Here is a 24,459-nt window from a genome sequence, read left to right on the forward strand (position 1 = left end):
AAATTAGGCCTCAGTTCTGCACTGTTATGCTTTTTAATTGAGAGAATATTAAAAAATGTGTTTTCAGAAGAAGTCTTAATAAATACAAAACTAGAAAAGTTATAGTGAAGTTGTAATTTCAGAAAGTCATTGTTGTTTAACATTTATCTAGACCCTTCCATAGCTTTTGAAAGTTATTGTAAAATTTGGAAATGTTTTTAATAATTCCCATTTTACGGATGCTAATACACATCATTTTACAGAAGTGGTATGAAGTAGAGTGGATCAAATGAGGATAGGTCAGAATTAAGAAGAAAACTATGGTATGACTGTCAGCATGATGTGTTTCTTCACTGCTCCGTGCTGCTTCCCTGAAAACAGAAAATATTTTCTAAGTCTTTATGGATAAATCATTGACCTGTAGGCTCTGACAGAGAAATTCATGTTATGATGAAGGAAAAATGGTCATATTTTTTAAATGGTTTCCCCAGCTTCCTGATGAACGTTTGTGGCTGTAAATTAAAATGGGAATAAAAAGGCAACTGGAAGTGTCTGTCAGATTTTCAGTAGGGAAGAAGACTGAGCTGGTTCCTGAATTTTAAATGGATTCAGTGTGGTGAATTTGTGCATGTGTTTCCCCCCATATTGAAAATACTCAGCAACACCTTAAGCCTCCTGGCTGAACTCTGAAGGATCATCGTTAAGTGTTACTTCACCGTCGAACTTGAATTGCGATAGATTTTGAACAAACATCTGCCTGATTCAACTGTGCTCTCTTCTGTAGGTGAGAATACGGGAGACGGTGAATTAGATCTGAGTGGGATCGACGACAGTGAAATAGATCGGGTAAGGTGCCCCCTTATCCTGGGTGTCTCTGCATTTGGTTATCCGAGAAAGATAAAATGGTTCTTATCTGATTTGTCCTCTCCCCTCACTGCCTCTTTGCTCTGATCTATAGAGAGGTTCGAGTTATTTCAGTGATCTGAGATCAAAACTAATGTTCACGCAAACCTGTGAATTTGATGTTCCTTGCCCAAGTTATATAGATATGAGAGTGCTGCTGCTGCTTGCTCTTACCAGGATGGAATAATTATGTTTTAGAATGTCCTTCATTCTGAAGAAGGACTTCTAAAAGTTTGGTGGAGCTCTAAATTAATTATTTAATTTAGATATTTTCAACATAGGAGGCTGCCATGGAAACCAAACTGTAAAACCAGCTTCTATGTTCTTTTCTATGTACAGCTTCTATGTTCTTTCAAAGTTTTCTTTAACATTTTCTGTAATTATTATTATTTGTGCGGCAGCAAAAGATTCCCTTTACCATAAAGACTGAATATGACAGACAGACAGCTGTGTAAAATGGCTTGTTGAAGGCCACACAGCAGCTCAGCGCTTGAACACACAACAGTCCGGCTCTCCTGACCCCGAGCTTGATGCCCTCTCCAGCTGCCATGCTGGCTTAAATTGTACTTTGAACAGATAACACCAATGCTAAAAACTCCTCTTGGGGTACAAAATAATTGAGAATGGTGAGGTCACATAGGGGTTACTGATCTACAGAACATTGTTGGTGATAGATGAAGGAGCAGGAAAATGCTTGGCTTGACTTCAGCCATGAAGCAGGTTTTGCTAGGCTGGGTCTTGTGAATTGAGCAGACATGGTATGGAGGGATCAGGGAGGCTAAAGGTTTTCAATATAGCAGATCCATAATTTAAACAATCACAGGGGAAGAACAAGCACATTTTCTCCTCCTCCCAGGCTCTGTGATGAGGTCATAACTCTGCTTTTATGACCTCATGTTCATTTCATGGCAATAGACTGTAATATTTTCAGCCCAGGATTATGAACTCCCTAAAAGCATAAGAAGGATGAATAACTGAGCTTGGAGGAAGCGAGTTTTACTATTACGACTCACCTTTAATAGCAGCAGATGAAAGAGTGAAAATATTGGTCTGATAAACCAGGACTTACACAGCTATTTGCTCGCCTCGTTTGCCCTCAGAGAAAGGACTCCTCCCTGCATTAATTTCATTTGACTGGAGTTATTTTTCTCATAAAATCCTGTAGGTACATTTTACTTTGGAGAAAATCTTGAATGCTCAAACCCATAAGATGTAGAAATCTCAAATTGTTTTTCTTGCACTTAAGCATTGTTTGACAAGTCTTGGATCCACTGCTTAAAAATAAAATGTCTTGTTCATGAAGGATGACCCAATTTGTCTTCACTCCTGAAGAGCATCAGCTGTAGAGAACTTTAGTTTCACGGACAGTTGTGCTAAATACTGGGTTTATTTTCACATTTAAGTAATTGAAAAGGAGATCTATCTACCAACCTGCCAGCCTGCCTGCTACCTACCTCTTTACTTATTTCTGTAATTCATCTGAGTACTTCTAGGTGTGTTTTACAGCTCCACACCTACTAATGATGTTACTGGGACTAAATCGAGTTAACTCAAGAAAGCTTAGATGTGATTACTGAAGCCAAATCTCTAAAATCTAGAGGACTAAAACTCCAGCGGTCTAAGCTGGTTTCATTCACACAAATGTGGCCATTGAACTAATAACCTCAGTAACTGTGCCTAAACCTTTGCAGAAACCTACCCAGAAGACAGATGTTTCTGGTTTGGTAGCACAGGGCAATGGTTCCCCTACTGTTTTGAATTACAGACCACCATCAACATGCAGAATTACTTGCAGACAACCATGTTTTCATGGTATTCTCTCGTATCATCTGAAAAAGATCATAAACCCAGGATCATTTTAGGTTAATTACAGACCATGTACAATGAGTCCTGTCCAAACCCCATCATAGTTTGGAAACCAAGCAGTTTTTTGAAAACATGCCGTTGTTTTTTTGCCAGCTTTAGAAGTTACTAGAAATACTCACTGATTGTCACATCTCAGTCATATTTTGTTTTATTAGTGTAAAACTTTTAAAAACAGAATGTGAGTTGACCTTGCCAGTGGTTTTTCAACCCAGTTTTGCTCTGTGGTTTTCAAGCTGATTTCTGAAAGTAGATAAACTTGTTTTGTCTTTTAGTATATACTTAACGAAACAGAAGCTCAGATAAAAGCAGAGCTGTGGATGAAAGAAAATGCAGATTATTTGAAGGAACAAAAAGGTAAATATAGAGGACTGAAATTCTCCTTTTGGCTGGTGTTGCTGAAATATGCAGTCTGTGTAATCTTCATGCTGGTTACCCTTTTGTCATCTTTCAGAAAAGGAAGCAAGAATAGCAAAAGAGAAAGAACTTGGGATTTATAAGGAACACAAGGTATTAAACTGTGTGCTAATTGTGTCTGTTTGAAAATGTCCTGGAAATTCATTACATGTGCTAATCAGCTTCATGTAGGATGTATGGGCATAATGGTGCAGGTCACCACTATACAAGCAAAAGCTATTGTATCTCTCTACCTGTTACTGAAATATAAGACTATAATTTTTCAGGTGGTGAGTAAAACACTTTCTTGCCCAAACTTTTATTTTAAATTACTATTATGAGAAAATTCTGTGCATGGCAAAATCAGAGCTGGCTCTTTGCATTTATGATTGTTGTCCTAATTGCTTGCTTATTTAAATACAGGTCTTAAGACATGCCTAATTTTTTTTTTTTTAATGTGTGCATGGGGAATTTGTTTGTACTTGCCATGACTTCAGTAGCTTTCTTTGCTCTTACAATAATGATTTCTTTATGAAGAACTGAACAGATCCTTGTTACAGTCGCTTGAAGGAATATTTTGTTCTACCTTTCATAAAGAATGCGACAGTTATGTTAACAAATGGCATGTCCTGTCTCCATGTTTAGCAGTTTAAAGCAGCCTAATTGGCCATATATTCACGATTTACGACATTAGTATTTTGTGTAATTGAGCAAGTGACAAGTCAAATCTTCCACATGCAACTAAAATCCACGTTAGTTTTTAGTGTGTATGTCCTCTATCTTTTTTTCTGACTAATGTGAAAGACAGAGTTTCCTACTTCCCCTAGGTATTTAAAAAATAAAAACAAAACCAGACAATGAAACACTGTTTTATGCTTCAGAGTTTCTCATTCATTCTGTGCTTACAGAGACATGGCAGCCTACCAGCAATTTTCAAAATTGTATAACTTGTTGGCACCACCAAGTAGCCCAAACACCCACCTTTTTGTTCGGACAACACAGGAGTTTTTCTCTAACTCTGTATTGTTTCTGACAGCTCGAGTAGAACTTGATTAATATAGCGCTTTCCAATTTCAAGGTAGCACTTGACCCATGTAGGTAAACAGAGGGGCTATTATACATTAAAAAATAAATCTCCTGCAGAGCTCAGTATTGAAACCTTTCTTTGAAAAGGAAAATGCTGAATGAGAAACAGAGGTTCTTTTTTTTTCGTACCCACCCAGGCATCAGACATGGATAGAAATGTTCTCCGGTGTCATTTCTCTTTGGCTCTGTGCCGTATCCACCTCCGCAGCGCAGCACTGGGTTTGGGCTTGCAGTATTTGCCTGGGAAGGGCAGTTGCAGGTGACATTGCTGCTGCACTCATGTGTCTGCAGCCTCATGCTCTGTCCATTGGCATTAATGCCAGTCCACGCTTAGAAAGCTGCTGCTAATATTCTTGTCCTTTTTCAGTGTGGAGGAGGAGTTGGGTAGATGCTCTCCCACGCTGCATTCGGACTTGCTATAAAATGCCATTGCAGTTTTGATATTGGAGTTGTCAATGCTTAGGGGAGTCATGACCCAGCTTCACTCTTAATTTTAAAGGCAATTTTAGCAGGGGAATTTCTTTATTTCCATGCTGGGTGATGCTATCAGGGTCCCTGTTCGTATAACGGGAGTTCACTCCATTTTTTTTTCATGTGTGAGAAATGGCCCATGTTTCTTCTCTGGCAGCATTACAAATACTAAGTAAAGAATTCGTAATAAATTGTGTGAGCATTTGGCAAAAAGCGAACACTTATCTGTCAGAGAAACGAGGCCTCTTGGTCCCGTTGAGTGGCAGGAGAGGGAACGCTGGTCGCCTGCATCCCCGCATCAGCAGCACCTGAGCCAGGACTGCTGAACTGCAGCTCGCCCTTCTGCTTCAGGGAAACTTTGTTTGTATCTACATCACTAATTTTATATTTTAATTAAGCCAAAGAAATCTGCAAAGAAACGGGAGCCAATTCAAGCCAGCACAGCAGGAGAGGCAATTGAAAAGATGTTAGAACAGAAGAAAATCTCAAGTAAAATTAATTATAATGTGCTAAGGGACCTGAACAGCAAAGGAAGTAACACACCAAAGAAAGAGGATGACAGCACTGATGACAGCACCAACACCAAGAAGCTGTCAAGAAGAAAATCTGTTGCCAGTAGGAATATAGCCAACCCTGTAAACAGTGTGGGAAAAAGGTACTGCAATTGTTCATTTCTATCTCTGTCTGTGAGACTGTCTATGTATCTTTCTGAGCCAGACAATGTAGGGACTGAAACATTTGTTTGAGGCTAAAATAATGTCGGGGCTCTGTTTTTATTTATTTTGCCTGCAGTGTAACGGCAGCACCTTATTTATAGTTTGCTTATCAAAGGTCTGCTTTGGTGTGAGTTAATCATCCTGAAAGGAAAAAAATAATAAAAAAAATTTAAAAATCAGTGGAAATTCATATGTGTGAATCTTTCAGCGGAGACACCGTATACTCCTGGCATTTGCTGTCCTTCCTTTCTAAGTTGCCTGTGTCAGCTGACACAACACTAAATGTTCGAAAGCTTTGACTTTTTGCTTGATTTGAAAAATATAGTTCCCATCTGTTTTGTCAGCTAGCTGTTTTGATTCGCTTTTATTTTAGTTTTATTCCAAACTTTTTGTTGTTAATTGATGACACAAATATAAAGCTTTATAGTAAATATGCTTGCTGGTTTTCTGGTCTGCATTTGCAAATGTTTTATAGTGTGATGAAAGCTACTATTTTAATGAGTAAAATATTCAACTTGCTGGGCAGATTTGTAGTGTGCTGTAAAGTATATAAAAAGATTGATGTGTCCTGTCTGCAATATTCAACTATTTTATTCGTCTTCAGTTTATGGGATTGTGTTGGATGATCATTTGGATTGTGTCTATGTATAGTAATTTCTTACTTAGATGTTATATATTTATTTGCTGCCTAAAAAAGATAGCTGTTTTGCTTCCAGAAGTGTAGGCCAAATGCCACAATGAAATTTAGATATTTAATTATGAAACGTAAGATGGTATCTTTGCTCTGTAGTTCAGATTTAGGCATTCCTCTTCAGTAATTGGACTGAAGATTTTAAATGGTTATAATTTATTCAATAGTATTTCTGGGCCTTTTAACTTTAAATTTTTTTGACACCCCGACTATATAAAAAGTCCCTTTATAAGCCATTAAGGGCTTTTTCTTTCCTCAGCTTTCCTAAATCAAAGATGATGACTAAGCAGAATAAGGATGACTAGACCCAACCCTTTATTTTGACTCCATTTGACAGTGAGGCCAGAGGCGCGGTCTTCCATTTTGACTGAGCAGCTTACCTTCTTTATTCTGTATTTTACCAAGATAGCTTCATCCTCATTCAACTTCTCACCATTACTATCAACAACTTTGCTTCCCATTTCTTGACGCCCTGTGGATTTTGATCTCCTCTATAAGTTGCTACTTAAGGTGATGTCTAATGACCCAAGCACGTACATTTTCCACTAGCGAAGGAAAGTGAAGATGCATTGAGGATTAACTAACAGCATTTAGCCTTTGCTTTATTTGGATTTAACAGGTATTAATGAGTCATATTTCTGATATTTCTAGTAAAATATGACCAATTCAGTTGTCTGAAATGAAGTGCTAGGATGGAAATTAGGGGCTGGTCAGGATCCTGGTTGCATTTCAGAGCTCAGCAGTAACATCCATGCTCGAGCTGCTTCGCCATGTCCAAACCTTGTCACTTCTGAGGTTTGCAGAAATGTTGGGCACTCAGAGCTCCTGTTGAAGTGAGTATGTTAAACTCTTAAGAGGTGTTAAACTCTTTGGAAAATCATGCCATAAATATTTAATTTAACAGTGGTGCAACTTGAAAAGGTTTCTAAATAAATACAAATCAGTATTTTCCAAAAGCAGCTAATAAAACATGTTTATTTTTCCTCTTGAGAGCCTAAAGTACGTCCTCAAGATGCTTAACAGAGTTTCCTGATGATGATTAGCAGATCTTGGATACAATGAATTTTGCAGCAGAACACTTTAGAAGGGGTTGGGAATACATGCAGATAGGTGAATTAGGGGGATTTTGCACTTCAGAATCAGGCAGTGTTTTTGCTTAAATAGTATCAAGGACTTGGCAAACCATTAGTTGGGCTTTTTTTCTTACAGTTAGAGATTTATGACATCTTTTGATTTTTTTTGCTAGTAGTCTAAATGCCATGCATTTTAAATGTTTTAAATGCATAAATTTCTGTGTTCTGTATTGTACTTACATGCCATGCATTCATTACCTTTGTTCAGCATCATTCCTCTGAGAGGTGAATGGCTAAATACCTTCCCAGTGATACAAAAATCATGGTAATTTATATGCAATTAATAATAATAAAACCCCTGAACACTGCTCATTAGAAAATGAATGAAGCACATAATGTGTCTTTATCCAGGAGGCATTTGCAGAGATCATGCTAACCGTTTTGGTTTGTAGTGATTTACAGTCCTGTGTGTTTATCTTTATATGTCTTAAATATTTAGTAAGCTGCATTTGACTGCAGTAGCACCTTGCATGACCATGCTTGGTTCCGGCCCTTTAGCTATCTGAGTTACAGTCAGATTTTAAAGAGCTACTGATTTAGTCCTGATCTCAGTTAGAAGGTGGGAAAGTAGATTTTTTTATAAAGAAATATCTTTATGTCTTTCCTTTTTTAAGCCAAGATTTTACATACCTTATCAGGTTTGGACTGATGATGGAGCCAAATTTGTCATGTGTCTCAGGAATCATCTTCATATACAGTATATAACACCCTGGAAATAGGAAGTTGATCTTCATCTTCCTAATTGTCCCTTGCTATTAAATATTCTGTACTGTTATTTCCCAGAAGAGGATTTCAGATTATGTCTTAAAAAAATAGTGGAGCCAGCCAGACATGGTGCAATCTCTGGGTAGTTTGTAGTTTTGTTTTTTTATTTTTTTTTTAATATGACATAAAGTAGCAGTTACAATGTTAATCAGTTAAAATATTTGGAAAGCCTTTGTTTACTTGTGATGATGATAAGCAAATTTTACAGTCTTGTAAAAATTTATTGGTTTGCAGGAATTTATAAAGAGCTGGGATGCAAAACATGATCCCAGGAGCTTGCTTAAACTGGATAGTCTTTCAGTTGGTGGCTCTTTTAATATAGCTTTATTGCTATCATAATCACTCTTACTTAATGGTCACTTGGATTCCAAAGACAGTATAGTTTATCTATATATTATTTCATAAAAAATCCTGATTTTGCAACCTCTGAAATGTTTGTTATTTTCTGAAATTTTGTTAGGAAGATACTTTCAAAGAATTCTTCCAAGGATCCTGTGGAGTTCTCATTTTCAGATGAGTAGATATTATATACATCAGTATTTTCAGAATCAAACTGGATTTTTGAACAGGCTTCTTTACCATGTTCACTGTGCAACTTTTTGAGTTTTAGAAAAAGACATGCTTTTCTCAGACACATTTCCCAGACTTATACCGGGGTTTTACTTGTTGTATCTGTCAAGATGGTAGAAGACTGGTGATGACAATGTAAGTAATTTTAGGAAATTTTATGTTGTGTAAATGTATTTCATTACATTTCTTAATGCATTTTTGTTCCAGTGGGTATCACGGTTGGTGCTTCAGATGCAAAAGCTGTTTCATTCTCTGTGTGTTAGAGATGTGGCACGGTGGATGTTGCTGTAATAGATGTTGCAACTTTAATTTCAATTACCAGTTGCACGGTTTATCTTCACTAATGTCTTCTGTGCATATGAAGCATAAGAATAATATGTTGAACTCCTAGAAAAGAATGATTACCACTTTGAACTACTTAAAACCTGAACTCCAGTTAGAGCCGTGTTGTGTGCTGGGGCTCTTCAAGTCCAGTAAAGATGGGGTTTAGGTCTGGAAGCTTATGGTTAGAAGCTTAATAATTTATGCTGAATCTTACAGCATTATTTGTGAAGTGAAATGTGTTGTACCAAGAGAATGTGGGAACAAGAACGCTTTCAAGTCACTACTTTTTAAAAATTTTAAGCCTATCTATTGCTATGTGCTTGAAATTGGTAATGATATCAGAAAAGACAGGATATATTATCGGGGGAATAAATGTGTCAGGTTAATCTCCTGAAGAATTTGCCTTGGAAGAAATGAAGCAGGACTGCAAAGCACAGCTGAATCTGTTGTAATGAAACAAGGTTGTTCTGAATGGAAGCATGTGAATATATAATAGAACACCAAATCCTGCCTGCTACGAATATGACAAAAATCCTTGGTAGAGCTCTCAGATTTGATTAGATTTGGAAATTCACCTCCAAATTCTCTCTATGGCCTCACTTGTGTTTACCAACCACCCATTTTGCTCGTACACGTTGGCAAGTGGCTCCACCTGTGCTTTGGAGCCACTGGACCTGGATATTGCAGACAGCACATTTGGAGTACCAGGGGCTTGTTCTCAAATTCCTGCCCCGAGATGCACACTTTCAATTAGCATCTGCTCCAGCTATATTTTTGTTGGCTTTTCAATGGGTGTCATGACCCCAGAAAAATCCCCTTTATTATGAGGGAGAATGTATGTAATACTCTTCCACAGCCTAGCGTTTGGCATCTCATTTAACCTGATAAATTACTTGGTGCTTTCTTGTCTCTTAATTGGAATCACATTCTTCTGAGGGGGTAAAATATGGGCAGAAGCCTCATTTAGGTACTTTGGAGGAGCCTGATGGTCCCGTGCTGCAGAGGGAGCCCAGGGAGACAGAGCCAGCTTTGTGCTGTGAGCTGGTGGGAGCACGGCCCCAGCTCCGACCCTCACTTGCAGCTGGCCCTTTCTGGTGTCTGGGGTGGGAATATTACTCTGTAAGGTGGAAGTTTGTTTCTATCTCATTGTCTTTGCCAGATTATTTTTTGGTAAAGTTGTGGGAGGGAGTGGCATGCCGTGCTGTGTATCACATCCAGCCTGAAAACTTTCTTCACTGGTTGATCCTGCAGATGTCCAGCAGAACCTGTATTTCTTTCTCCTGGCGAATAGGGAAGGATGAAGCCCCAGATTACTTGTTACCCTCACATGCAGGCTCACTGATAATGATAAGCCCTTTATTTGTAGTTTTATGGTTTAGGTAGGTGGAAGTGTTGTGCTGAGTGCTGTGCCGCGTCCTGGCTGGGTGCTGCTAACTCAGCCACAAGTCTGAGCGTCCCAAATGCTTATTCTACATTGACAATGGCTTGTAATTTATTATTCATAAACCCAAAGTGAAGAGGTTTTTTAATGCACAATATTTTTGGTTGATTTTGCATTATGAGACTGATATTTGTGGAGGGGAGGAGTAGTGTGAGATCATGTTTTCGAGATTGATTAGATCAATCCAAAACAGTGTGAAACAAAGCTCATCTTGAATAATCCGAGGGATGTCTTAGTGTATGAAGTCCCCATGTTTGGCAGATACTGAAGCTTTTGAGAGTCTTTTCTTTGCTAACTTTGGTGGTATGCATGCTCTGTACAAATCGATCCTTTGAGTAGGGATCTTAAGAGTGTTTTTCTATGCTTTAATTTTCCACCATATATTTTTATTTTTCAGAATTGCCTTCAGCTCTTTGTCTAATTTACCTTTGGTATCCTGTTTTTCTCTCTCTACTTTGAAGTCTGTTACATGGCTTGGAATTCATGTGTATTTACTCAAAGTGAGATATTAAATTGTATTTCTTGGTTTGTGCTGCTTCTGGCCTTTTTATATGTGACTAATGTGCTAGCACCAGTTTCGCACTTGAAATAAAAGTCTTTACAGAAGATACTGGTAGTACTTGTTGAGATGGTAGTTAGGAGTTTCTTCTATAGCTTAATTATTATTTGGTTGGTATTTTTGGTGTTTCCTCTGGAATCAGTCTTGTCTTTGCTACGGGATTAACTACACTGTGTTTCCTGGATGTGATGGGAGCCTTCCCGTTGAGTGTCTGGAGTCAGCTTTTGGTTTGCATATTATGTACATGGTAAATAAATTCTCTAACCACTTTGACATAACTGTTTTCTTATGTGATCTTCACTTTGAGAATTTCTTTGGAGTGCAATTTTATGTATGTTTGTGCTTTGCTGTGGTATATAATCATTTAAATCAAAGGTTAATCAAAATGATTAGTCATTTTGAACAGGAAAACAGTGACATTTGATAAGTACCTCCACTTATAAATCTTACCAGTATTTTCCAGTCTTGTAAGTTTTAGAAGGACAAGCTTATACAAATTGTGTTTAGTATTTTATTTATAAAAAGCAAAGCCAAGAAAAAATTATTTCAAGACTTCCAAGGTTCTCCTTTTCATGTTATGCATCTGCTTTATTAAAGTTAGTTGTATGGGGGAGAGCTTTACGAATGACCTTGAAAGGAGCTGACACATGCATTTACTTGTTCACAGTTGATTTGAGGAGTTGATCTAGGAGAGCCTGTAGTAATGTAACCTGGCTAATGCTGGAGGTTACTGCTGTTCATATGAGCTGAGAAGCTTTTTGTAATAAGAAGACATATCAGAGGCAAGAACTAGAAAGAAATGTATCTGAGCCAACACGTTTTAAAATTAGTGAGTGTTTTTAACTTCTGAATGGTAAAATGTGATGACCAGCAGCCTTTCCCTCATTGTTAAGTGAGACACAGGAGGAAAAATGCATCACTTCTGTGCATAGCACCATGCCCTTGAGCGGCTGCAGAGTTAAACGGATGCCACCAAGAGACTGAGGAGACAGGAACCAACACACTGACTGCGGAACCAGGGAACAGTGTGGCAGGCTATCTCTTTACCCTCAATTTCATTTCTCTTGACACTGAGATATGATAGAAGAGTGGAGAAATAATTTTATTTTTTTCCCTGAAAAAGAAAAAAAAGAAAACCAGTTCCCCAAACCCATCCTTCCAGAAACTGGCAGGCGTTTGTCAGGATTGACATTTATTCTGATTGTTCAGGCTATTATGAAGATCAGTTCCCCCTGATATAAACGATAGCATTTTTCTTTCACATCTAATGGGCTTGATACCCTGAAAATACAGCTGCATTAAACTCCAGAAGCTGTATGGATAGTGTTTCACACGGCTGTGCTCTGTACCTTTGAGAAAGGAATTCCTTCCCACCATTGCCTGGCACACTCCGCATCCCCTGTAACCTCTGCAGCCTCTGCCTGCATTTGTGCTGCTGCTGCCGGAGCTTCTGCCACTGACTCCCTGGTCATTTCCCCAGTTACTCCAGCAGCTCTGCTCTTTTCTGTCATGCAGCATCCATTTGTTAGGGTGACATTACCGAAAAGCTCATTCCTTCATCCCTTAATCCTTTCCTTCCTCCTGCAGGAGGTGAGCTACAGGGCTATTTTGCCCTTTTGTGCCAATTCTGCCAGTGAGTTAAGAGAAACAAAGTTAAATGTTTTCTAGCTTGTTATGTTATTAAAATGCAATATTTTTCCTAAGAATCCCAGTTTTAGAGTCACTTGTTTTTGAGTACTGGAATTAGTTTTTGAGTACTGGAATAAAATGCCAAAATTTCAGTACGGCAACTAACCCCCCTGTATTTTCACTCCATAAAATATAATTGGAGAAAAATGCCCCTGGAATAGCTTAATGATAGGAGAAATAATGTAAAGAAACCTTCTCAATGTGGACTGTACCAATTTGTGTAAGTTCAGTGATGCTGCAAATCATCTTTAGTTGCACATCATTCTTTAAGAGCATTCAAATTTTATAGTCCAGACATTAAATGTTGTCAAAATTTGGTTTAATGTCAGGATAAAGAAACATGGTCTGCTGGGACTGCAGAGGAGTGTTCCTGAGCTGTCATTTATTTAGACTTATGAGAGCCTTTGAGAAATGTATATAAATAAACCCTTCAAGATTGGGTGAGGACACATCTAGAGTTGTGCAAGTGTTTCAGCAATAACAAGCATCTGCCAAATCCAGGGCTTGGTGCCATTTACCCAAAATTATTAGAATGCTTTCAATTTAAAACTAAAAAGGCATTGATCTGGCTTGACCTCGTGGCCCAGACCCAGGTCAAGTCTTCATATTTTTACAGCAGCCTTCTTGTTTGTTTAATATAAATTGGATATTGCTTTTCTGCCTCCCACTCAAGAAAATAGTCTCCTTGCTGGATTCCAGGGGAGGCTGGCTGGGCAGTGCAGAAATGCAGAGGGGATTTTTTTGTGACTGTCTGAAATAATTTCATCTTGTGTTTTAAGACCAAATAGGAACAATTTTAGCCCAGAAGATAATTTTGTAAGACAGTTGGATTGTGAGTGCCTTGTTTATCTATGTTCTCATTTTCAGGTTGGTTATAAGAAAATGCTCTGTGAGCTTTTTTCATCCAAATTACACTCAGTGGGTCTAATGGGAGACTTAATATAAATATGTATGTGCAGTCTCCTGAACTTTAATAGCACGTTAGCAAAAATAGTTGTATGTGATGTGGGGAGTGAGGAGAGTGGGAAGAAACAAAGAAAGTTGGAAGTGTTATGGCTCTTTTTATCAAACCCTAGAGGTGCATGTCCTGCTAGTGTGGCTGAGAGTGCTTCAGCGCTGCAAAATGCTCGTTCTCAGTCTGTAGATTTTTCCAATTTACTTCTTTGTGTTTTCATGGATGGAAAGTGATTGATTTCTGAATTGATTTTCCTTTGACCCTAGTCCAGCAGAGTCTGCTTGTTGATCTTTACAGTATATATCTGATCATTTTTTTTAGTATAAACCAGGGGAAGCGTATGTCTGATGTGCGTTAGATTTGCAAATGAAGCTGAATCTTCAGCAAATACTTGTTAAATGTTGAAGGAAATGGATTAAAACAAACAAAAACTTAACTTCTCGCTACAATATGGCATATGTTATTTTACCAAGACTAATACACAAACTAGGAGAGAAGTCACGTGAAGCTTCTTGTTTCTTGATGTTTGCACGTATTGCCAGGCTGGATAGCTGGCAATCATTCTGTGGTTATGACTGCAGCTCTTTCACGGTGGCTGGGTAAAGTATTGGAAAGTTCTAGCAGTTTGTTGCAAAACTTGAAGCACTGTTTGTTCACATAATATTTAACAACATCTACATAATTAGTTTTAAATTGGCCAGTGTACTGTAACTTAGTCATTTACGTAAGTGCTGTTCCATTACCCAGTGATGCTTTTTGGTGTGCTGACTGATTTCAGTTTTACCTTTCTGCAGCTGTTACTAAATACAGGATGAAACATACTGAGATAACTTCTAAATGTGGTCTTGGAAGATATATGCAGCAAATTTAACTTTTTCTTCTGTTGTTGAATTTCCAATTTATTGAGTCAGAAATTTCTGCTCAGCGTTTTCCCCTTCAGTGCAACATGATGATAGATTGAACAAACCCATTGCCATGTTTAGGATATGTAGGCACCAAGGTAACTTCTCCAGCCACTCTAGAGGAGCTCATCTCCTTCTGTCATACAGACCCCTTCCTCTATGGCTCTAAACTGAAAGAGGGTAGGTTTAGATTAGATATTAGGAAGAAGTTCTTCACTGTGAGGGTGGTGAGACACTGGAACAGGTTGCCCAGAGAAGCTGTGGCTGCTCCTCCCTGGAAGTGTTGAAGGCCAGGTTGGATGAGGCTTTGAGCAACCTGGTCTAGTGGGGGGTGTCCCTGCTGATGGCAGGGAGGTTGGAACTGGGTGATCTTTAAGGTCCCTTCCAACCCAAACCATTCTATGATTCTATGATTCCTTGACCCAGAAAGAAGTAAGGGAGGAAACCTGGTTTTTACATACATTTTCTTGTCCTCCCATATTTTACACCTGAAAAGAAACCTGTGCTGCTACAGAGGTTGTATGGGAAGGTACAAAGTGGAGTATAGGAGGTATGGACCTCAGGACCTGCAGTCTCCCAAGTGCACATGCAAGTGGAGAACCTCTCACCACAAGTGCCCTTTCAAGGCATCACCTGGCTCAGCAGCTGTCAAAAACCATAGTCAATTGGGAATCTTCCTATTCAGGCAGGAGCGTGATAGCTGGCAGGGAAGGGATACAGTGAGGCTGTTAGAGCGTGACATGGTGTGATAGATTTGAAATCTGTCTTGATATTCAGAATTGAGTGCAAGCTTGCTGAATTGGAGCACTGGAAGATCCTTGGGCATTGAGAGCACTCTCAGGTCCCATACAGAACAGAAGTGTTGGGCATGTATTTAATAGTCTGTTGTCTCTTTAGTCAGCAGTGGTTTTAGATGTGGTATTTATGTGAAAGAAGTATATGCCACTTTACAGCATAGTATTCTTTTAAGAAGTTATCAGCATATTTAATCTGAGTGTTTTAAGATCTGAAGTATGAAGGACATGCATACAAATTTGGAAGCGGAGTGAAGTGGCTGGCGTATTTATTTTGTAAGGTTATCTTTGCCTGTCTAGAGTGGTGACATGGTAGTTTGAATAGAAAAATGGCTTTGTACACTTCTGCATGGATTTTATCATGCAGCAATAAAGAAACAAAATAATTTGGAGTCCTGACTAAAACTATTGTTGCTGAAGTTGAGCGAGACAATCGTCAGATTAAAGCTGTAGTTGAATCAATCAGTCATCTGATGAATTAATAATGGAGATTAAAGTCAGTAGTGAATCAAATTATTAGATTAAGATAAGCAAGACAGAAATCAGGGTGGTTTAAAACATACAACTGGTTATTACAAGGCAGTAAGCCCAGATAGATACCCAGCGAGCATCACCTGCTGCCTGGCTCCCGGAGGCAGAGACTGGCCCTTCCAGTTTGTGCTTTAATAATTCACTTTAAGGGTTAATTCTGTGCCTGAATGTGCTACTTAGGTGAAGGTGGTTTAGGCAATTATTCTTTTTCCATTTCCTGCCAAATGAACTGTGTGCAAGCAATATTGGCTTAAAAAGAGCGATATGCAAATACAGCACGTCTTAAACATGTTTGCACTTTATTCACACCTTTTGAAATATTACAGAAAAAAAATGAATGGAACAGGGTAGAAGAAAGGTGAACTCCTTTGTGTAGGTTGTTTGTGGAACAAGGTGGGTAGGAGAGCAGCTCAGGTTGCTCATGTCACTGATGGATGCCTCCTGCGAGCTTTCTCTGGGTATTCTTACATCAGGCTGTACCTTCTGGGGTCTCTCCTCCTCCTCCTCTGGACAGTGTCCAGGAGATTAGGATCATTAATGGCTCTTAGTGATGTGGCAGTGTAAAAAACCTTTTTGCTGATGTGTTGATTTGTGATACTGCCTCTGCCACACCTCTTCACAACTTCTCAACACTTCGGTGAAATAAGAGCTTTCTCTGCCTACAGCCTGGTCCAGTCCAAATGTGATTGTGACCTTTGGGCAATCTGGGATGTAAAAATTTATTGGGCCTTACTGTCAGATTTTATTTAACTTATTTTTGTTTTTAAAGTTAGAACATATGTGCTCCAAAAGTATAAGAGAGAAGCTTGCTGAAAAAGCTTGTATCATCATGGGAAAAGTTCAGAGTACATACACCTTAAATTTCCTTAAATCCCTGTAGGAATAGAACTACTTTTTATCCATGCATCCATATTTTCATTTTCCTGTTATTTCTTAAAACATTCATGTTCCTTTTCACCAGAAAAGCATTGAGATAATGAAATAACTTGGTTTGACTGGATTACATACATGGATCTTTTATGGCTCAAATAGACTGTGTCCTACATTTCATTAAAATAAACCTAAATACTGATTCATCAACTCTAAAAGCGTGAAATGACAATACTTAATTCTGTTCTATTTAAAAAAAAAAACCCAACAAACCAACCAAAGAAACCCACACACACAAAATAAAACAGAGTGGATGTGTGAAGAGAAGAAAAGACAAATAAAGAGCTAATTGAGGATTTAAAGCCACTGGAGTTTGGGGTTTTTTGCAACTAGTGGACTGAGTCCAATGTAGTGTTGTATGTATAAGCCATAAAAAATCGTCAGTTCTGTATAATTCAAAGTAACTTACTAGCAAGTGACTGACAGCTAGAGGGGTCTTGGTTGGAAGGGAAGGGTTTCTGTAAAAATGAACGTAATCTCCCTGACCTTTGCCGACCCTGGCTGCCTGTCTCTTAATCTAACCTGAAGAGATTAAAAAAACCCCCGTAACATCAAAAGGAACTGTAGACACTATTGTCTCCCAGAGTCCCATTGTGTTTAGGAGTGATTTATCAGGAGGCAGCAGCCTGCTCCTGCTCCGGAGCCTTCACCCGCTGGCACCGACAATGCAGCCGAGGCTGTAGGTCAGGCTGGAGATCTCAAACCCTGCCTTGGAAAAACAACACACGGCTCCCAACATGATGGATGGGAAACCTGATTCTGGGATTCGTTTACCCCAACTTGTTTGGAAGATTTACTGGTTTTACTGAATCAAGGTTTTTCAGGTGATTCCTATATTTTATCCAGGAGTGGATAAATAACTCATTTTTTTTGTTCAGCTATGGAAAACACGTATGTAATTAAATCACATTGAAAGCTGGTCATTCAGCACATGGTAATCTTCAGGTTCTGGATTTTTATCTATTTTTATATATTTACATATATTTTTTTATATATCTATATATATGTATGTATGTGGGCATATATATATAAATACAAGTTTTACTTCTTTAAATAGCCGTTGGAGGAAAATGCAGGTTTTATGCATTTATTTCTGTCTCATCAGGAGAATTGACAGAGAACATTTCTAAGAGCTGATGATTATTAGCTTTGGGTTACAATTTAAAATTATTCCTTCAAACATAAGGAGGTCTTAAATTATGAAGCAGTAGGAAATCCTGAGATTCAAGGCATTGAGTGGGCTTGCAGTATAGCATATATTCATTGTTTTGGTGCTACTTCAGTAGCTCACAGGTATTAAGCACAGCATTATATTAACTTTTTGGTGAAGATCAGACACTAGGAAACTCCAGTTTATGATTCAGCATTTGTTGATAGGATTTGCAACTCAGGGAAGTCCAGATTTAAGATGGGTTTTGCAGACTACTTGTGAGAGCCCAGCCGCAGCAACAGATGCATTTTTGTCTAAATTACTTTCCCGCTCTTTTCTATTTCAGTATCTGCTGATTTCATTTTAAACCCCATTTTAAAGCAGATGAAATGGCTACGACTTTTTCTATCCCAGTAATACCCTGCTTCTCTACAGACCACAGTTTTAAGAGCTGATGTTTGTGGTGCTGTTGCCTGTGCTGGCCGTACGCTGTGGGAGGCATAGTGGAGCTGAGGGGACCTGTATTAGGCTCTAGTTCCAAGAAATTTTAAACATTGATCAAGATTTTCAGGCTTTTATTAGAAGACTTAGCTTTCACTAAAGCACTGTCGACAATGGGGCTCCTCTTGCCTATGCACCATGCTCCACATCACAGCTCCCGCGATATCTGGCCAGCTTCCAGTTTAAATTCACTTAATAGGGTAAATCTGAAATGATTTAAACACTCTAAGTTTACCACCATAACTAAAGGGTCAAAGCCAGGAACTGTAGAAGCACTAACATTTGAGTTTTTAAAGATGAATTTAAACGTAGCTGCTTCAAAAATGTCATTAAAATGAGGTAAGGAATGCTTTAGGTAAGTAATTTCAATGACCCAAGTCTCCTATTAATGACTCACCTTAAGGTTTTCTGTACTGTAACATACCTAGGACTGGATTTTGTCCCACTGACCTCGGTGGACTGTGGTTCAGGCTGTCAAAAAGTGGAGCAATGTGTATTTTGGTATGTACGCAGGCACCGCAAAGAATTGTGAGACTGGGTCCCTAGCGAGGTGGGTCGTTGACTGAATGGATGTTCTCAGGCTTTGTGGAAGGAAATGGCAAAACAATCTGCTTAAGAACGTCTGAATTTTTGCCAATTTGTGCTACAGCTTTCCCTGATAAGTTACTAAACATACTGTCTACAGCTATTGATGCAAATATTTTCCTTTCTTTTCTTTTGTGTGGTATTTTTTAGGATGAGCATCACCCTTGTGTTTAATGATCTTGCTTTTCTTAAGCTCTTATTAAGTGTATCTCAGTGTTATTTATTGTCTTTCTGTCTAACTTAGGCACTAAAGTATTGTTTTGACTGCAGACGTTCTCAAAATCTGGAAAAAAACCCTTTAATTTTGCATGAAAAGGGAAAAAAGAACTGTGTTTTTCTTTTCTCTTGAACTTAAAAAGCACAAAAAAACATTAACTAGGAAAATGGAGAAAAAATAATTCAAAAACGTAGAAAGGTGCTCGGTGATTAAACTGTAGGGAACATTCACATATCTGCCATTTGGTCTCCTGAAGATCAATACTATGAGACTAATCTATGATGCTGCAGCAGTCTATAATAACTCTAAAGTATTATCTTTCAGAGTATTATTACTGGAACAAAAATTGCTGGTTTTAAATTGTGAAGATATTGGGATACTCATCCTGGCATTCATTATTTCATAAAATGAATCAACACTGTTCTCTGTGTGCACACACAGTTCAATATTCTTTCAAAATGATATTGAAGGGTGATTGTGCTGTTCCAGTGATCCTGTCCAGCACAGTGACTTGGATGGATGCCAAAAAAAAACCCAAGCGAAAAGGCAAGCAAAAAACCAAGCAAAATGTGGCTGCTTCGTAGCTGATGCTTGACATTACAAAGGTGTCCTCTCTCTCTCTATTGAGTGGTGAAGGGAAGGTAAAGGAGTGTCTGTATTGACATGATTTTGCCCAGTGAGAGTTGCAAAACCAGCTTGAAAGTTTCTTGTGTTGACTTCTGGTCTTTGTAAGTCAGATACTGGGAGTTTGTAATTTGGCGAGGAGGGAGAAGCATCTTTAGTAATGTATTTATTGCTGTACTGATAGACAAGTTATGAAGTTTGGGCTAATTACAATATCCTGTATCTCCATAAGTGGATTCAAAATGACTTTTTTACTCTTTTGCTGTAGTAACTTTTGTCATTTATTCTTTTTTCTTTCCAGCAACTGAATACCATATTGCCTCTAAATTGGGAAAATATTAGATTTCCTTAGCCTAATGGTAGAGTCTTGTTTTTGCAATTATATTTCGAAACACTGATGGACAATAGTCAGGCAAAGCAAAGAGACACAGTTCTTACTGAGGCTGGGTTTGGAAGCCTCTGCTTACAAAGCAACCCATGCCATGAGCAGTAAAACTAGCAAAGTCCAATTTTCTGCTGATTGCCATCTTCTTTCCCTTGGTTGTTCCCTTCCTCCCCTGGAGCAAGAGCCCCAGTTCTCCTCTGTGAGCCTTTCCTGCAAGCAGAGATGGGTTTTCTGGTGCGAGGCACATAGCTGGTGGCCAGCTGATACCTGCATGGGACGTGGTCAACTCTTTCCTCTTTGGTGGTGGAACTGTTTCGGGTCTCCTCTTCCTACTTCTGATTTTCAAAAATAGCATAGGAACTTGGTTAGTTTTGTGACTTCTACCTCTGCTGGGTTTTGTGGTCTCCAGGCATTTGGAGGGGCTGGAGTGGAGTGAAAGAGAGATGGATTAACTGTCAGCCCGTCACTTAGTTATCCTTTTATAATTATCTTTTCCATACAGTCGAGAGTGCACCTTTTTGGAGTTTTTGGGGGGTTTCTTTGGTGACTTTTTTTTTCCCAAATGAGCTACTCTCTAAATAGTTTCTGACATTTAGAAACTGTTGCTCTTTTGAGCAATTTTTCAGAGTGAATCCAAAATCACAGTATTGCTAGGAAAAAAAATAATCTTTAACCCTCAAAAATGCCTACATTAAAGTTGCCCAGTATCTAATGAAAACGTAGGTGTGATGTGTTTTACCAACTTTGCTTGTAGCAAACCAAAGGGAGTTTGTCATAACATGAGTTGCTTATTGATGACACAGTTGTCTGCGATTGATTAAAAACGGCAAATTTATTTCAGCTTCAACTCTTTCCATTAGCATTCGTATTGACCATCTGGCAGTGGAAAACCTCACTTGTGAGATAGACTGGCATCTTCTTAAAAAAATTACAAGATTTCTTGGGGCCTTTTATTTTTTTTTTTTTTGCCAGTGTCCTGATGAGCCAGAAATTTGTCACTTTTACTGACAGTTCTTGTTGTCTGAAGGGTTTGAGACTGATGCTGGGTTAGCCTGTGACTTGTTTTTAATGGTTTTTAATTATTGCCTTGATCACAGCAAACATGTAGTTAATGGTTATGCAAGTATCATTTTGTGGGCTTTGTAGCTCTTCCATAGCATTCAGTTGTTGGTTAGAATAAGAAGAAGCATGTTGCTGTTTAAGTGGGAGGAACAGAGCAAACAACTTTTTTCAAAATGGTACCTACAGAAAATTAGAACTTTCCTGGAAGGACTCGATTATGAAAATATCATGTCATAATCAAAATCATTTGACCATGCTTAAGATGCCCTAACCAAAATAATTTAAAAATCATACGCCAAGGAGGGATGTTTAAAGGCAAAAAATGAATTCTAAATTAATTGTGATGTTCCAAATGAGGAGTTGCCTATGTGTCCATTAAATGGTAGATATATGCACTGATGTGGGAGAAATATGGAGCTGGTGTACAATGGGTGATGAAACCTCAGGATGTTTAGTGGAGCTCCTGCAACTGTGCTATGAATTGCATCACGGTCTGAAGTGCAGCAGCTGTTCTGGCCTTACCATCCCCTGATGAGTAATAGTATATCAGGGCTATCTTTGGTAAACAGCTTTATGGAGCTTTTTTGCTGCAGTGTTTGCCACTTGGAACTGTAATGCTCTCTCTGGTTTCCCACCTGCAGCATCCTCTGTTCCCCACAAATACAACATAAAGGCATGAAATCTTGTGGTTAGGAACCCTTACATCTAAATTTTATAGGGAACATTGTAAAGATTAATATTATCTGTGTGCTGCAGAGAGGTGAATTATGGACAGAGAAAACATATTCTATATGAGTTTCCTTATATCTGCAGGGTTTGCTTCAAACAATGCTTTTAAGTCTTTTTTAAACATACTTTTTTTTTTGGGGGGGGTGGAGGTGAAAAAATATTTCCATTTCTCGGAGTGTGATAGATTTCTGTCCAGGATCTCTAGGGCTTGACCTTGGTGGCTGTAAATATTTTAAACAGTTCCATGGATATTTCAGGCTTGTAGCTTGTTGAGGCATAATGCACAAGGGACTTCTTCCTAAATGGGCTCCTCGTTGCACTTAGACTGACAAAAACATTGCAGCAAGTGAAGGTGTTAAAAAAATATGCATGAAGGTCAAAGTGACAGGTCTTATTAGGAGATTACTAGCAACAGTTCTCTTGAAGAGTAATCTCCTAACAATTTATTCTCAATTTTGTATTCAATTTTAGAAATTGTGTTGAGGCAGCATTAAGATTACATAGATGATAGTTACTTGTGCAATATTTAGCATTAGAAAGGAGATAAATCCCTTCTGGTTTTATTTTTCATCATTAGTAGTGTTTATGCTGGAGGAGTATGCAATTTCTGAAAATGAAATGTTTTTGGACAGTTAGCAGGGATTACTGAAACACATACATAATGTATAGTGTAATTCATTTGAAGGTCTCCTGTGTTATCTTTTTTTGGGTCTTAAGTAGGATAATATTGGAGTAAAAAATTGGAAGAAATTTATTCAGCCATTTGAAGGAGTTTTGTGGAAGATTAAGATTTGTTTGGTTTTAAGTGTTTCTCAAAAAGTGCTTCTCTTGTCCTCTCTTTTAATTGTGCCATCACATCTGTGAAAGATCATTATCTTATTCTTTTATACGGGCACGTGTCAAAGCGTTACTCATTTCCAACCATCTGTAGACTTATTTGATACAAATGAATACAAAATAATTCAAAAATTAAGCTGCTAATAGACAAGGCACCATCCTTCTATCAAAAAGTTTCTTAAATTTCCTCACCTACAGGTTTATTTGTCCTACTTACTATGTTTTCTTTCAGAAACAATGCCTTTTGGCAGCTCCTGTTGTATTCATACTGGTTTTGGGATAACTGGCCAGACTTACGCACGACACCATCTCAGTGCACTCTTCTAGATCCCTTGCCAGTTATCTGCTTGAACACCATCTGTTACTGGCAGGAGTTACCTTCAAATACCTAACAAAACAGGTCATGAGAAAAAACAAAATCTTCCAGGAGCTAATGGTGTTAACATACCCTGCTTCTCTAACACCACTAACATTTTCCTTGTAGCACTTCAGGAAACTTGGGACTATTTAGATAGATGCTCTTGCCCCAGGATTTTGAGGAGTAGCATGTCTGCCCAAGCAAACAGTGAGGACGGTGCTAACTTGCAAGAAGATATTTTGTGGAAAGCTCGAACAATGTGTGAAATCCAGTCATACTTCATAATGAGTTGGAGAGCTGTGCTAATGAAATCTGCAGGAGACAATAAAGTGAGTCATACAGCAAAGAAGACTGAAAACGGCCGTGCAAAGCAGTGCCACTAAGAAAAAAATATAACTCAGAGCAGGAAATAAAAAAGAGCATCTTGGAAAAAATCCAGGCTAATGCATCCAAAGAAATATAATCTGAAATGCAGACATACATGGGAGCAGAAGCTGTAAAAGCCATAAGGCTGAAAGAGATAGAGAGATAGTGGACTGCAAATTAGATGTGAGGCTCTACAAAAGGACCAATTTGGGCTACGCGTTGGAGAAGCAGCACGTGACAGATTAGGGAGGCATTAGGCCTGTCTTGGAGAACCATTCCCTTCTGCGGATGAGAGAATTGGAGTCATTAGAGTGATTCCAGCAAGAAACAAAATGGTGATGATCTGGAGGAAATGCTGAAACGCAGTCCATGGTGTGGTGATAGGAGCCTGTGTGTATGTGAGCGTGCGAGCGTTTAGAGCGCAGGTGAGGGAAACAGCAGGATATGGCATGGCAGAACCAGGCTGAGGCTGAGGAAAAGACTAATCTCAGAGCGACGACAGAAGGAAAGTCTCTGTGGTGGTAAGGTTGAGTGCCATGTTTGAAGACAACACTGTCAAAATACAGGTTGAGGGCCAAATACTGAAGTGACATAAGAACATCCTTGTCTCTTTTTGAAGCTGTATCTGATTAGATTAAGTCTGAATTTGTTCCTTAAGGCACTCACAGACTTGAAGAAAGAGATAAATTGTGATGGTGAAGCATTTACGTGCTCCTGTGGGTCCTCTGTCGCTGGAGGTGAGTTTAACCCACATCAAACCAGAGGCTGCTGCACATCCCAGTCACTAATGGGCCAGAGAGGAGGATGCCATCCTGACCCAGTTTCATCTCTACATAGGAGTCAGCAGAACTGTTTTTCAACTAATAGCACGAGTAGAAGTGCAATAGGGTTTGAAAATATCTTAAAATAAGTTTATAAGTCCTGCAGGAGTTTAGCTGCCACAGGCT

General features: G+C 38.6%; 1 protein-coding gene across 1 annotated transcript in view; it reads left to right on the forward strand.

Moving 5' to 3' along the window:
* Nucleotides 1-5,353, forward strand: part of BRF1 (BRF1 general transcription factor IIIB subunit) — a gene marked incomplete at its 3' end in the record, with an annotated part of 43,961 nt that extends 38,608 nt beyond the window's left edge. Inside the window, exons 7-10 of the mRNA XM_010177473.1 lie at nucleotides 764-825; nucleotides 3,021-3,102; nucleotides 3,200-3,255; nucleotides 5,097-5,353. Coding sequence (XP_010175775.1) covers nucleotides 764-825; nucleotides 3,021-3,102; nucleotides 3,200-3,255; nucleotides 5,097-5,353 — 457 coding nt within the window. The remainder of the gene's footprint in view (nucleotides 1-763; nucleotides 826-3,020; nucleotides 3,103-3,199; nucleotides 3,256-5,096) is intronic.
* Nucleotides 5,354-24,459: the final 19,106 nt, after the last annotated feature.

This window comes from Antrostomus carolinensis, unplaced genomic scaffold, assembly GCF_000700745.2.
Source record: "Antrostomus carolinensis isolate BGI_N321 unplaced genomic scaffold, ASM70074v2 scaffold26771, whole genome shotgun sequence".
NCBI lineage: Eukaryota > Metazoa > Chordata > Aves > Caprimulgiformes > Caprimulgidae > Antrostomus > Antrostomus carolinensis.